We start from the raw sequence: 15,657 nt of genomic DNA, 5'->3' as shown, positions 1-15,657 counted from the left end.
ACATCCAACATGCAATTCTAAACCCTGGGCTCCTTCCATTACTGTGCTCTTTGCCTAATGGCAACTACTGACCGTGTTCTTTCTGCTTCGCCCTCTCATTAATTATTGAGAAAAAGCATATACAATGTTCCAGGGCAGCTCAAAGGAAGAGTAATATATTTGACAAGAAAGGAATTTTGGAGAATAATGGAGGTTCTTGTCAAATTTGTTCTCATCAGTAAGATAAGAGCCAAAGAAAAAAAATTTTAAAAAAAATAAATTCTTGTGAGATTCTGAGCGAAGGAGAAAGCCTAACATTGTAGGACTATGAGCACAGAATCTGGCACAAAAAGTTGAAAATAAAACTTATTTCTAATTTTATCAACAAGTTTTTCTTTCTCATACAGTTCAAAGCAAAAATGAACAAACTCAAAGAAACCTCATGCTTTTTCAAAGACTTTCTACAATGACACTTTTACATATGGGAACAGGAGTTAGAAGTGATATAAAACTTGAGTTTCAGGAGAAATTGTGAAGATGGAATGCTGGAAGATCATAGAGATTGTAAAAAGCAGAGAAATGGAAATAGACTTTTTGAAGGAGAAAAAGATTTGCAAAGGTCCCAGAAATGATGAAGAGGTGATACAGTGAGGGGTTTGAGATTACTGACTGGTAAGGAGTTAATGGAAGGAAAAAGTTAAGTTGGAATAAACACGAGACAACTCAATTCTCGAGAGAGAAGAGAAAACTCAGGAAAATGAGCTCAAGCAAATGAGTCAGTCCAGGACTGAATATCAAAACTGAAAAAGAGGAGGAAAAGGTAGAATCTGACTGGTTGGCTGAGACAACAAAATGAAATTTGAAGTAAAAAAACAAGTGAGAAAACAACAGTAAAAAAAAAAGAAAGAAAGAAAGAGCAGGGGTTCAGAAGAAATAGATTCAATAGCACATGGAATGGCACAAGTGGGGAGTATCTATCAGAAATCAGGTCAAAGAGTTGACATCCACCACACAGACCAGGAAGAACACAGCTAATTAACCAAGCACACTGCTAAGAACAGCAGGTTCAGTTTTACAGCGTACAGCCTTTGGCCTGAGGTGAGAAAACAGAAATCACAGAATAAGGTTCTGTGGTAGAGTTGATTAGGAATACAAACAATTAGAATCATTTAGAAAGTAAGAAGTACGCAGGAATATACAACATAACAGTGGCCTCAAAAAAACACAACCTCAAAAAGTCCTACACATAACCCAGGACTGACGGCACATTCGAGCAGAAGTTGAAAAAGGAAAGGAAACAGAGGTATTTGACACAAATTATGTGTGTGAACTAACAGTAAGTCTTAACAATAGGATCATGGAATAAATCAAGAGTATTAATCATTAATCTTGGCCAGTGAGGCTAATGATAGTCATCATATTGGGTTTGGCTGTTTTTTAATTAAGAAATACATATATCCCCCTTTAAGTATTAAGTCACGAGTCATGTACTACTTCTAGGGTCCAGAAAGGAACCCATCTTGCACAGGGGCATTATTCTTTGACCTATTCTATTGCTGAGCATTGAAAACCTACGGTTACACCAAGACCAACCATTCATAACACACTCAACAGCCTGGGCTGTGTTTGGAAACAGAATGGGGGTGGTTCTCCAGCAAAAAGAAATAACGAATCTAAGAGAAAGGGCCTGGCAAAGAAGCACCTAACCCAGCAAAGCACAGGCTCTGGCCAGACTTTCTTATTTGGATTATGAAATACACGAGTCTTGTCATAAATTACACCCCATTGGGTTAAGTGCTCTGTAAACCTGGAACAAAGGAGATACCACTGTTTAATATTACCGAGTTCCCTGTATTACCTCTTGCTGGAAATAAAGCCATCTGATAGATAGGTCAGAGCTCATCTGGGTGCTTAAAACTCTCACACAAGCTATCTGGTTTGCTACAGGATGTATTGTAGCTGTACTACGCCACACATACATCCACCACTCCCATTTGTTCAAAAGGGACATCAAAAAATAAAAAATAATAAAAAAAAATATATGTTCTTGTGGCAGAACTCACTCATAGAAATGGGACTTGGAAATAGACAGAAAGCTGCAGTCTCGATTGGCCTTGATGGTGAAAATCAGCGGCTCCCCAGTCAGGACAGCGAGCTGGCCTACGAGTTCCCCTGGATGGGTAATGAATAGACAGGTGTCCTCCTCTGAGCCTATCTTCCGTTGGTACACGTGAAGCATCCCCGAGACCACAAAGCAAACATTAACATCCTGGAGAAAATGGAAAAAGAGCTCAATAAAATCCCCAAAGATTTTAAAAGCAATTATCACAGTGACAGTACTATCATGACTGATCTGTTTTCTAGAAAACTGCCTATAGTTTTTGAAAAATTAGGTGATAAAATAAGACACAATAGTGAATTATTAAAAGCAGGTTATGAATATTTAAAACTAAGCAGCCACTACATTGAAAAATGTGTTTCTCTTTGTATGGTTATGAAAAATGAAGACTGCATCTGTAAGATCTCAAGAAATAACAACAGAATTGCAAATGGAAATAACGAGGTAATCACAGCAGCATGATGAGGGACATCACAGTTCAGCAGAGCAGAATACAGCAGTACTGTAACTGCAGCTGCCCCCATCTGCTTTGCATAAGCTTGTCTATTTACACAGTATTATTATAAATGAATCTCGTTATATCCTAACAGGATAAACAAATAACACTGGATTTCTATTGTACGGGGGGAGGAAAATACTTTACTGTAACTGACTGACATCACTGAAAGCCGGCAGTATAGGGCATGAAAAGGGCTGCCCAGCCTCCACACCTCCTCGGGAAGGACGGAGGTATGATACTCCGTACCCTCTCCTGAAGGTACATAAGAGCTGAACACAGACAGGTACCAGATTTCCACTCTGGCTCTGGCAACACTGCTACTCCGTGTGCGCAGAAAGGCTGAGAGCTGGGATAAGTTCACCTTGAGAGAGGTGGTTTGGGAAGGGTGGGTGGATGGGCTTTTTTTATTTATTATCGACATGTATAAATACCCTCTGGTGGGGGGCAAAGACTGAGCCAGTTGTAATGTTCTCTCTGCTCTCAGATGATGCTCACTCACCTGATCTCCTTGCCTCGACAGCACAGTCCCAGCAGTAACTTGATGCAGTGTCACTTTGCCATTCAACAATGAAGGATCCTGGAGAAGAAAGGGGCAGGGGGGACAATTTACTTGTCTGTGCACATGTAAGGCTCCAAAAATGTGAGGAAGCATTGAAATAAAGCAAATAAGAATAGTAATTACTAAAGATGATCTTATAAGTACTTGAATCTCTTTAAAATATGGTGCATGGTTTTTATATTTCTCTACCCAACAAATATTTCTTCTAGAAGAAAAAAGGTTTAATTAATTTCAATTATCAGACTTAGATTGTTAAGGATTTTATATTTGTCAGTTTTGATCCCAGACTCTTTTAAGGGTCTATAACAAAAAGAGACCTATATCAGCTGGCATGAAAAATCATGAAATATGAAGTTATTTTCAAATGAAAGTGAAACCAGTCTACATCATGGAGGAACTGGACAAGATGATCTAACACTTGCTTTATCACAGCCCCTCCCTGGTCACACAGCTCAGCTCTGCCATGCACATGTAGCAGATTTTCATACACACTGTAGACCAAAAGCTTCCCCCAAGTAATGAATTCTTGTGTGTACGCACATGTGGATTGCACAGGAGAGTGGAAATTTTCCTCCCGACTGAAAAGCACACAGGAGGGAAGGTCTTTCCAAAAGCCTGCCTTTGGTTTGGACCCAACCCCAAACCCTTGCAGTGGCAACGAGCTGATCTGGTTAAGTGCACCAGCTGATTCCTTCCCAGCTCCAAAGCTGGTCACCACCATAATCCTGTGTAAAGGCACAGACAACCACCAGGCATGGAGGGAATTTTCTTTCATCTCAAAGAACTGCCCATACAATCTGGTGTCCCACGTGCAGTCAGTATCAAACCCTAATGCCTCAGGCCACCTTTGCTTTGGCAAAACATCCACCCAAACCAGTAAATTTTCAAAAGCTCAACATTTTATTACCATCATCCAAATGGGTAAGGGCAAAGATGTAGGCTCAATTATGTGATTCTTGCATTATGCTAAAGAGGGACAGTGCAGTCCTGGCGTCTGGCAGCTCAGCCTCTGCAAGGCAAAGCCAGCCACCACGGTGTCCAGTACTTTGCCACAGAGGTTGAACCACTAAAAGCAAGAGCTGCATGCAGTCAGAAACAACTCAGCACAAGCAGCGTGGCAGAATCTGCCCATAGTCATTAACCTTAATGCATCAGGAAAACAATATAGCGGAGATGTAAACATTGCACTGTTGTAATCGTTACGCCAGGTTTTCCCTCTTTTCATTTTTGGTTGGGAAAAATAGAACAAGTGAAATAATCAGAACTATTCTTTACACCTACAGCTGATAAAAGGAACAGATTTCCATCAAAAAATAGTTTTATTGAAACCAATCTGTTCCATGGAACATACGCAATGCAAAGAACCTGACAAGCACCTGTCAAAATATTTCAGTTCAGCAGCATCAACTCAACTAATTTCTATGATGTTTTTTCTATATTTATAGATTTATGGTTGTATAGTATTACCTATACTTAAAAACAAAGTTCTAACTGTCTCACAGTAAGGGAACACAAGCTCCCTAATGAGCTCTACTTATCAACAGCTTTTTTTTGTCTGCATTAACTCTAACAAAAATTGTTGCAAAGATTTTTTTTCATGTCTAAGACTACTTAAGTATTGGAATAGATTGCACACAAAGCCGTGCAGTCCTCATCATTGGAGAGCTTTAAGACCAGCTTAGACAAAAGCCCACCAGAAATGACTTAGCAATATTTGATTCTGCCTTGGGCATGAAAAGAGACTGAATGACCTCCAAGCAGTCCTTGAAATCCTACTTTTCTGTGCTATTACTACCCTGATCAAGAAACAAAGGAGTTGACAAACAAGATCACAGACAAGATCCATCCTTTCTAGTATCTTCTCTCTTGAAGGGGCGAGACCAGCAAGCCCAAATTCAATATCGTATAGTTACAGGGTTCGAGCTAAATAACGTTGCACCGATCCCCTCCAGCCACCAGCTTTTAGGAACACAAGTCGCTAGCACAACAAAATCCATTTCATAGCAAGTTAGTTTCTTTGTGCTACCATAATAGATAAGAAATTAGCAGAGGTTTATGATGTAGAAGTGAAAGCACAAACCACTTATAAACAACAAACAAAAGCAGTAATTAACTGGGACAGACAATTTTTTTGTCAGAGGACTCAATTCCCTTATAGCTCAGGCAGAAGATACGCCCTGCAACATTGTTTAACTTTCATATCCTAACTGCAGACAAAGCCGAAAACATGTAGAAGTTGTATGAGACTGAAAACCATTCATGACAGAGACCCGAGGAATTCAAGTTATTTAGAAGAAAAAAAAGAAAATCAGATACCTAAGGGTCATTTGAAAGAATACTGCTTCTCTCCTATAGTAAATTATCCCCTCCTCTCTCTTACAGTCTCATGAAAAAAAAAAAAGCGAAAACACACAAACCCTACCAAACAACCAAAAAAGCAAAACACCACCATCTGTCATCAAAACATCTTGATTTTATTCACACTGATTGGCTGCTCTGAAAAACAACATCTTAAAATGCATCCAGCCAGCTAAGAAATGAGAGAGCAGAGCTAATTTTTTAAGAGCTTACAGAGTTCATTTTCTTCCTTGATGTAAGTAGTATTGAACACAAATATTTTAGACAATAAGATTTTTCTTCCATTGCCTGTAGAAGAATCAACTTCTGCTATCCTGCATAGAAAATATTAACATTGACATTTAAATGAGATTTCTAGCATTTGGCTACACTCCATCAGATTCTTATTCATTTGTGAAAAACTGAGTTGCTCTAACAAAGTTTGACAAGCCTACCTTATCTCATCAGTATTTACATCTTCAAGTTAAAAACACTGCCTATTAGATGCTGCATTTTAAGAATACTGTTCCAATTAACTTCAACTCTAATCTGTTTACTTGTTAATCACTGAGAAAATTATTCCAGATTAAAAAAAAAAAGTGCTGTAATCAGTAGCTTCAGTGATCTTGGAATTTTTGCTTGCTATCTGATAGGTCTAAAAAGGAAGACATCAGTTGTGTACTGGATACAAACTTTTGTCACAAGCAGCGTCTGAGGCCAGTCCTATCAAGAACAGGAGGCTGAACGAGGCAGATGAAAGTACCTAGTCCTACTTCACTCCATCTGTAACAATAACTTCTTCTGAAATAGCCTGGAGCCTTTCATGAGGATATAGACGCCTGAAAAAATTGAAAATTATAACGTAACAAGCCAGTTAAGTTTCCTGCAAACTAACAGCCAGTACTGCACCCCTTAGTCAAATCAACGTAGAACATGTAGCTCAAGCCTCACTACTGGTACCTGAAAGATCATGACCAAGATTTTTGAAGTTGCAACAGGAATAATTTGGAAGTCAGCAGGAATGTTAAAAGATTTTACTTCTGGATTTTAAGTTCTACTAAGTGTCACTTGGTGAGATCTCTTAAAGCAGAGGAGGCGGCTGCAGAGGAGGCTGCAGGAGCTGTGCCCAGGCCTCTGGCAGCATCAACAGACGAGTTATTGAAATATATGCTGTAACAAAACTAGGATTATCTGTGACTGATCTAGACAGATGTACAATCTTCCCAACTTGTCTGGTTAGCTGCATGAACAGATACACCTCCATAACGAAATGCAGCTGGAATCACCGGAACGATGAAAATAAATATTTTCATTCCTTCTTACAACATGAAGGTGAGAAGCAAGGGCTGAGCTCAATAATAACGACTGCGAGGGCACCAAGCATTTAACTTGGAATGGGCATAGCACAGTCACTCAGCTGTGAAATGCACTCATGTCCAATGGCCAAATACAGAGACTCAAGTGCAGAAATCAAACGAGGCACTCAGACACTCTGCCAACAGCATTAACACATTCAGTAATCACCTGAACGCCTTTACGTAACTTCTTCACACAGCATGTGAGAGCATGAAATTACAAGGCGGCAGAAATTGCACGTTTACTTCTCACATGGATAAATCTGTACAGTGATAAAAGATTTATGCAGTGCATTTCGGTATGGTCTGAATAATTCAGATGGCAGAATAATTCGAATTTATTTCAGTCCTGCTAATAACTTCAACAGACTAGAGAATAAAACATTCTGCGAGTCTACGGTGTACTAGGGAGACAATTTACGTTTTAGTGCCTGGCAGAAGGAGATGAAAAGCAAAACCAAAGCTGTTTTTTCCTGCAATAACTTACATCAAGTTTCATCAAGGTTGAAAGGTCTTTCTTCGCTGCTTCAACGATGGCATCAGTGTGTTTGCTGTTACAGGAATCCTGCACAGCGCTATAATGGAAAACTGCTGAAGGAGTTCCTGTCACCATCACAGTCTTCTTCAATATCGACTGCAAAGAACAGATACACAACAAGTATCGGCTTAGATGTTATAATTGGCACCTACCCAGCAAAAACTTGCTGGATCATCTGTGTTCTCTATCCACCACAACTGGTGGCCTGAATAAAGAGGTAGGTTTCCAAAAAAGCAACAGCTTGCTAACTTCATTATCCTGGTATTTTTCTGAAAAGCTTGACACTTAAGTCAAACAAAGTTACTCATCACAGCTTGCAAAAGGGAAGAATAAGAGACTTGTCACAAACTGGGCAGCTGCCAGCTTGATAGAACTAAAACTTGATCAACACCACATACAAAGATGGAGGAAAAGTTAACATGTCCATCAACGGCCCACTTAACCACAGCTTCTCTTCAGATTTTGGTTTGCAGTTTTATAATTCAAGAGCATTTTTGTGCTCTTAACCTCTAGGTCAGTCTTTGTAAAAAGCAGAGCACAAAAGAAAAACAGATTCATAAATCACGACTGAAAACCTACACAAAGTTCACAGGTTTTTAATTCCTTGCTGCAAGGTGGTTCTTACAACTAAAGCATGGTCTGACAAATTCACCTTTCCAAATAATCCTTTTTATGCGTCAGAGGAAGGCAATATACCTAAAATCAAGCAGTTGCAGCAGTGCTTTCTCATTACTTGCCAAGGGAATCTCCACAAAGTTTCAAGATCTTCACTAAAAAGCCTAAACAGTCACCAACATCTACTGAAACAACTGTAAGGTAGAAAACACATTGACACAAGACCACCAAATATTGCAACTTGTAGAGAGATGAACACCTGCAAGGGCATGTATTTGAAGTAAGGAAGAAAACATTTCTACTGCTCAAAGAATAATGATGAGTAAAGAAGTACAGTGCAAGAAACATGCTGGACTCTGCGAAGGAGAAGACCTACCTTGCCCGCAACAGGACTGCTGGCAGTGTCCTCAGAGCCAAAGTGCACTCTGGCTCTTTCGTACGCCATGTCCATGTCTGACTTAGCACAGATGGAATTATCTACAAGCAACGTAAAAATCTTTTTTTAGGCACCTCCTTTATGACAGTTGCTCAAAAATAGCAGATAGTACACAAAGTTGAGCAACTTTTTGTTTGTTTTTTCATTTCTGAAGCTGAGGATAGAACAGAAAGTGGCATCCTCATATTCCAATTTCCTCATTCCTTTTGACCTGGAAGATCTGATGGGAACTTTACATCTTCTCATCTGAGCTCATGTATACAGTATATCCCAACATTCCCACACCCACTCTTGTACAGAGCACAATAATTATTTTGGGGTAGACAAAACAGAGTAATTTTGGATCTGAAGATTATCAGGAAGAGGCAAATCCATGAAATTTTTGTTGTGGTTTCCAGGAAATGATTCTTGTCAACCATTCCTCCACTAAACCAAAGAACTTTTTTGTACCCAGTATATTGCAAGAGCTTTCATAGGGAGAATATTATGATCAGCAACTTCTTAAAGTCTCTCCATAGAAAGCATCCCACCCTGATGCCTAAAATAATTTCAGATCTTTTCTACAACTTGTCCAAACTTTCAATGCACGTGATGTGCCAAGAGATACATAAGGAGTTCCCTTATAGGTCTCCCTTATTTTATTCATTAATTTGAAGTCACTAACAACTTCTATTCCTTACTTCCCAATTTTAATACATCTTAATTATATTAGCTCCTTGGCTGTCCCATCCACCTTCCAGGAACTTCTCTGAGATAATAACACAAACATAACTGGGAAACACATCCTATTTAATTACCTTGAACAGGATACCCACATATCAGCCTGATCATTTACAGACGAGTTTAAGAATGATGCAGAGATTGCAATTTCCTTTGACAAACAAATCTATAATCATTTCTATCATACTGCTATGCCTAAAATGTCTCAAAAATATACTGTATTCTGAAAAGTTTAACTTTTCTCCCTTATGTTTTTTCCTTCTGTTACTACATTGCTCTTATAATTTTGCTTTTTTAAATAAAAATTACTGCTCAAAAATAGGATGGACCCTTAGAAAAAGCAATTGTCTTTCCTGACTGTTGAATTTTCTTACCTAACAAACTCTGAAAGGGCTCAAGTTTTTAATTCTACATTCCTCGCCTGTCCCCCCTCCTCTCTACATACACACACACTCTTGAGTTTGCCCAGGATTGCCCTGCTCTTTGGAAAGTTGGCCTTTGGAAACATGCAGCTGCCCTATATTTACACCTTTATTACATATGATCATGTGAAAACATTACTCTCCCATGAACAGCTGTCTACAAATTTAATTTTAAAAATACAATTATTTTATTTCTGAAGGACTTTGACTCCTGTCTCCACCCCAGCTAGGACAAGGAGAGAATCCTACTGTCCCAAAGATTCAGATCTACCTCAGAGTACTCTTTTCCATGTTATCTACAAATACGAACAAATCTTTGCACGCAGTAAATCTACACCTGCCACTGGGGTCATAACATCATTTAATGATCAGCCTCCAAACAAGAAACCTAACAAGGTGACCCAAAGATCACCATCAGCAAAACTTACAAACCATACGATGGAAAAAAAAACCCAACAAACAAAAAACTGTTGATGCTACTAACTGAATTTCATACACACTGCAACATTAAAGACCCTAAATTAGTTATAAGCAAAAAAAAGCTGGAATAGTAGAAATAGCAGCACGGAACTCCATATGGGCTGATCTGAGTACCCGACAGTTACACTGCCACACAAATCACAGTGTCAGCATAATTACTAAACCTCAATACCCCAAGTGTGTTTTAAATTTAAACACACACTTCTCAGGTTAAACCTAAATAATCTGATAATGGGCATGTAGGCATGAAACACATCCTCTACATAGCTCTGCATATTAAAAAAATCAGAGAGGAAAAAGAGGAGGCATTCTAAGAGCAAAAGTTTATGTCTACCAGACTTCTATTCAAAGCAGAAGTCTTCATCTCAGTCATAGATATAAACTTCCCACACAGTGATTAATTAAACTGTCTTGTTGCTCAAATGGGAGTTAGAAAGGATACGGCAGAACAAGCTCTAACTAGAAGCGTTGAGTCAAAAGAACAGAAGGCAGTGGGAAACTCAAGAGTGGAATGCAACCCTGTTTGATGAACATGTGCTCGCTGGTATCCCACACACTGCTGGTATGGAAGTCACTGCAAAAACAATGACAACTGACAGAGTCCCTGGCCCTGTTTCAACTGCCTCCTTCCTTCCAAGTACTTGCTCGCTGAACTACCTGTTTCTCCTAACGCAGGTGGTCCTACGCTCCTGCACGTACGCTACAGGATCATGGCTTCAATTTTGAAGAAGGAAAAGTAGTTTCTCTTAACTCTTGATTAAAAAAAACCCCAACAAATCAACCAGTAAAAGACAGCTGCTATTTAACCTGTAAAAAAATTAAGCTGGGAACACTTATTTCCAGAACAATAAAACTGATGAAGTTATCACATACAAAAGATCCTGTTGTTTTATTTTGTTAATCTAATTCTTCTGTCCACCAGCCCAGATGCTCCACATGACTTAATTACACCTTTCTCCACATAAAGAGTTAGTATACTTAAAAAGTAGGCTAGCCTAACCTGGCAGGATTGTATTTCCTCATCTGCACAATTGCTATGTTTCAAGTTAGGTAGCTATACAAAAACCAGAAGAACAAATTACACCCTAACCCCATGAGCAAGAGAGGCAAAAATGTTTTCCCCAAAGTAATTTTTAGCATTTTTGTTAATTCTAATGAGCCAAGCAAATCAAAGAGATGCTGAGATAACAGCACCTGCATGGCTTTAATAACAGACAGTTCTCTTTTCTTGGAATCAGTAATAAACAATCAATAATCCCATGGAGTCTGAACACACAGTAAGGTAGCGGAATAGAGTCTGAAGCAAGATCTTGATCTTTTCATTACAGACATCAGGATACTTTCCGTGCAAGCTAAATGGCAACTGTAACCTCAGTGCAGTGAGCAGAAATCAGCTCCGTTAACTGAGGTAAATCATAATTACCCAATTAGATATGCTCCTTCTGTCAGTAAAAATTAATTTTCTCTCTCTGCTAAGCTCTGTGTACCCGACGTAAGTGTTATGACACAGAAAAGGAGAAAGGAAGGACAAATGGACATATTCACTGTTAAGTACGCAGGGATCCCTCCACATCCTTCCGAGAACATGCATGGACTCTACTTCAACAGGGCTGCACAGGCAGATCTCACTGGACTACTTTATTTACCTGGGGGAAAAACCACCTATGTTCAGAGCAAGCATTGCTGAATTCACCACTGAATCAAGTCTGCTGGTACATTTTATAATGCATAGTGCAAAACTACCTAGCACATATGAAAATAAAGTCAAGTCTCGCATGGGTCACTTCAATATTTTCCCTTCATTTGTTTCCCTGCTTCAGAAAGATGATCCGCTTGTCAGTAGCCAAAATCCTACTTCTCTGCCACATTCATCCCCCTCAACAATAACACGGAAGTTATGAAAAAATGTAACTGAGACACTGTACTTTTCATAGTAGAAACTGAAGAGAAAGTGAATCAGCTCTCTATTGTTAAAAATGAAGCAAGATATAAGAAACCCTACTACCTGTTCTACTCTTCTATACATAGAACCAACTTAACTTGATAGCAACAAGTGTTAGAAACCTCACATAGGGGAAAGCCCTCAACGCTGAGCGCTCCCTCAGCCTGTCTCCCTCCTCTCTCATCTCCATACTCTCTAACCCCTCATAAGATGATCTCCTAACCCATTTAATAGTCAATATAAGCAATACATGTATCTTCTAACGTATCCAGGGTACATTTATTCCACTGGTTAAACTTCATATGACTTCTCTATTAACAATATCTGCATAATGACAACAGTATCTAAGCATGACCTTACAACTACCTCAAGATGGCTAGTTTGGTACTCTGCTGACGAAAGACAGATTCTTTCCTTGATGGTTCACCTAAGAAGTTCCAGTTTCTCTACCTTGAACATAAAGCTAACATAAGCTACTGGCTCAGTGGAAGATGTCTACAGTGTAGATGACTGAAGTTCACTGAAATGAGTATCACAGCATCAAAACAGCTCAGCCTCATAAATGTCTCAGAGCATTCAATGATAAATCACCTTTATTACCCACTCAAAAAACATTCCTCTAAAAGCAACAAAGCCATGTAATGTGCTTTTAGGGACAATCGGCCAAACAAGAATAATCTGTCATCTTTTGCATGGAAGATCATAGCATATCATCATAACTCACTTTGTTTCAGTTATATCAATTAATAAAGCTCTTCATTTGCAGGTCTCTCAGTAGCCAAATTACTGTACTGCTCCCCATTGCTAATAGAGACAGCAAGGGAATGCTCTCTTATATAATAGTCCCTTTATTACTTCAGAAAATAAATTTTTGACAAATGAGTTAGGAAGCAGTACTACTGCAAGATGATTATCTAACATAAACAGGAAGATTATCTAATGCAGTGCTCCAGAGAGCATGTGTCTTCCCCCATACGATTAGATTACACTACATATTTCCCACAATTTTGCCAAGCACTACTTACTAGAAGCCTCTGCAGACCCTGCAGAGGGAGGTGAAGAAAGGCTTCTTCTGAAAAGATGCTCAGAGATTTCTGTACCAGAAATCTTCAACATATCTGAAATTTAGAAACAAAAATTACACAAATGTGAACACAAGCTACTCCCTAATAAAATACATTCCCTTGACAGCAAGAACCTCTCGCTACTCACTTTTAAAACTTAAAGGCTGTGTTAAAGGTTTTGAAACATCAGTGTTAGACATTGTTTAAACTTGCTTCCTGCTTTTGATTTAATTAAAAATTGTTTTTGAGGTCCAAAGGCAAAATTCAACTCAATCTATTTTCCTAGGTTCAGCTTACATACTGACACTTCGACCCCAAAGCCTACACATATCCAGCAATTCTTCTGCTAGTATCTAGAGTGCAGAATTCTCACAGCTCCTCCTATAAAGTCAACATTAGGAGCCACTTTCTTTTCCCCTTCCCCTCACCCCTCAGTATCATTAACAACACGGCAATCATTTCCTAACAAAGCTAAAAGAGTATCCAAAGACTTCAAACCCGAAACTGATTTAAGACAATCCCTAAACTACTCTCATCAAGTAAAAACTCTCTGATGAATGGCACAACAGTTCAAGAACATCACAAAGGACAGTTACTGCACATTTCCAGAAACATTACCTATTTCCAGAGCTTCCCCAGCTTTTTCAAACTTTTCTCCACGATCTTCCTCTGATACATTAGACACTTGTCTTTTTACTGCTTTACTTGAACTTCCTCCAGATGTTACACTTACCACAGAGATGAGCGGGATGGCTTGGCTCTGCTACAAGAAGCACGGTGAAAAGGCAAACATAAAACACACACCCACACATGTTAAAAAGGACTGGACCCTGTATTTATCAAAGACTATCAAGAATGGCCTTGCAATGATATCTGCCAGCTTCCTCAGCACTCACAGGTGCATCCCATCATGGCCCTTGGACTTACGTATGTCCAGTTTGCTTAAGTATTCCCTGACCTGGTCCTCTTCCACCAAGGGTACATCACCCTTCAAACCATTACAGGTAGAACTGACTCAGTATCTTTAATGCATCAGGACTTGCTGAAACACACTGATGTACACGCTCAGTGAGGCACATACACCACTTTGAAGTGATGCACTTCTTTTAAGCTTGCCCACCTCTCCCCAATTCCCCACGCATCAGCCTAAGCTAGATTTTATGGGCTGGTGATAGCAAGAACTTCTCAAGTACTGTCATTACTAAATTAATATATAACATTTGCTTTATGATCTTCTGAAAGAAGGACAACCTCTCTGTGCCCAGTCACAGACAGGCTGCACAGGAAGGGCAGATAAAATGTACACTGAACTTACACAATTGAAGAGCTCAGTAGTCAGACCAAGGTAGTTGTGCAAAGCGAGGAACGTCACCCTCTGCAGCCTTACCATGATGATCTAGAAATGGGAAATCAAGAAGCAACAGGAACGGATTTAGGATTCTCCCACACTTGTTCTTGCATTTAGATACAGTTATGTACCAGAGTACCTGAAGGCACTTTATAAAACAGAGACTGTACCCTAAGCTGAAATTCCTTTTAGCAGTTGATAAATTGAAGCAAAGATAGATTCAAGTCATTTACCAAAGACTTCATAATCATTTGATGGCACAAGAATCCAAAGCCTTATTTCCAAACACCAAATAATGCTTTTTGCTTTCTGTAAACATTAATAATAAATGTGCCTTGAAATAAATGCATTTGCTTCCATTTTTCCCCCCTCGTTAAAAAAATTATTTCAGCTTTCCCCACCCAGAGCCTGTGCTACTGCTCTACGAACACTCTAAGCTAGCATAAGACATCACTGCCAGCTGACCTTCCTCTGCCCTGGCACCTTATTCCCACTCTTAAGCCATCCTCTCTTCTGTATCAGCTCTCACAGAGCAAATTAAATTGGTATAATTATCTGTTCTCCTCAACCATCAGTATTAGGAGGTTCATGTGTCACTCATAAATCATCCAGCTACCAGAACAGTTTGTAAGGACAAAAAGATTTAGAAGTGATAGTAAAACAAAAGGACAGACGAGAATGATCAGGTCACGTGCGCCCATTGGACTATTATACCTGTGGGACAACGCGCCCCTTGGCAAACTCTCCAAACTCAAATTGTTAATACACCAGTCCCTGCACTCGCTTCCACTTGCGGGATATACAAGACATTTGCAGTGCTCACTTGAGAACTGCCTAAGCTCCTGCAAAGCAAGGGAAGGTGAACTTAAAACTAATACAAAGCACAGCTCTTTCCTCAGATGCTGCCAATTGCTCCTGAAGTGGAAATTCACACCTCAGTCTGAATTTTGTGAATTTTACAAAGCATCACCCCTCAACAAACAGCTTCTGAGGGTACATCAGTCCTTTTTCAGAGTATGTGACAGTCTTTTCCACACTCTAAGCCATTCTGAAGCTTTGTTGGTGCATAACCATAACACAGAGCCCATGCCAGCACATTCTACTCCACCAGGACCAACGAGCTTACAGTGCAGGTCAGGCTGATTCGAGAGGCTATCATATGCAGAAACTGATTCAACGTATCTGATTTATTTATTCCTGTATGTCATTAATGCTGAGATCATTAAGTCTAGGGCTCTAAGAGC

At 39.4% G+C, this 15,657-nt stretch overlaps 1 protein-coding gene across 4 annotated transcripts in view; it reads right to left on the bottom strand.

Moving 5' to 3' along the window:
* PNPLA7 (patatin like phospholipase domain containing 7) overlaps positions 1-15,657 on the bottom strand; it is a 117,093-nt gene that overhangs the window by 86,229 nt on the left and 15,207 nt on the right. For all 4 annotated transcript variants that reach the window (XM_068414086.1, XM_068414084.1, XM_068414085.1 and 1 more), the window contains 7 exons: positions 14,381-14,461; positions 13,684-13,828; positions 13,027-13,119; positions 8,378-8,478; positions 7,336-7,482; positions 3,097-3,174; positions 2,043-2,248 (listed from right to left, as the gene is read on the bottom strand). In XM_068414086.1, coding sequence (XP_068270187.1) covers positions 2,043-2,248; positions 3,097-3,174; positions 7,336-7,482; positions 8,378-8,478; positions 13,027-13,119; positions 13,684-13,828; positions 14,381-14,461 — 851 coding nt within the window. The remainder of the gene's footprint in view (positions 1-2,042; positions 2,249-3,096; positions 3,175-7,335; positions 7,483-8,377; positions 8,479-13,026; positions 13,120-13,683; positions 13,829-14,380; positions 14,462-15,657) is intronic.

This window comes from Nyctibius grandis, chromosome 16, assembly GCF_013368605.1.
Source record: "Nyctibius grandis isolate bNycGra1 chromosome 16, bNycGra1.pri, whole genome shotgun sequence".
Classification (NCBI taxonomy): domain Eukaryota; kingdom Metazoa; phylum Chordata; class Aves; order Nyctibiiformes; family Nyctibiidae; genus Nyctibius; species Nyctibius grandis.
The sequence above is the reverse complement of the archived record's forward strand: the minus strand, read 5'-3'. Positions and strand labels throughout refer to the sequence as shown.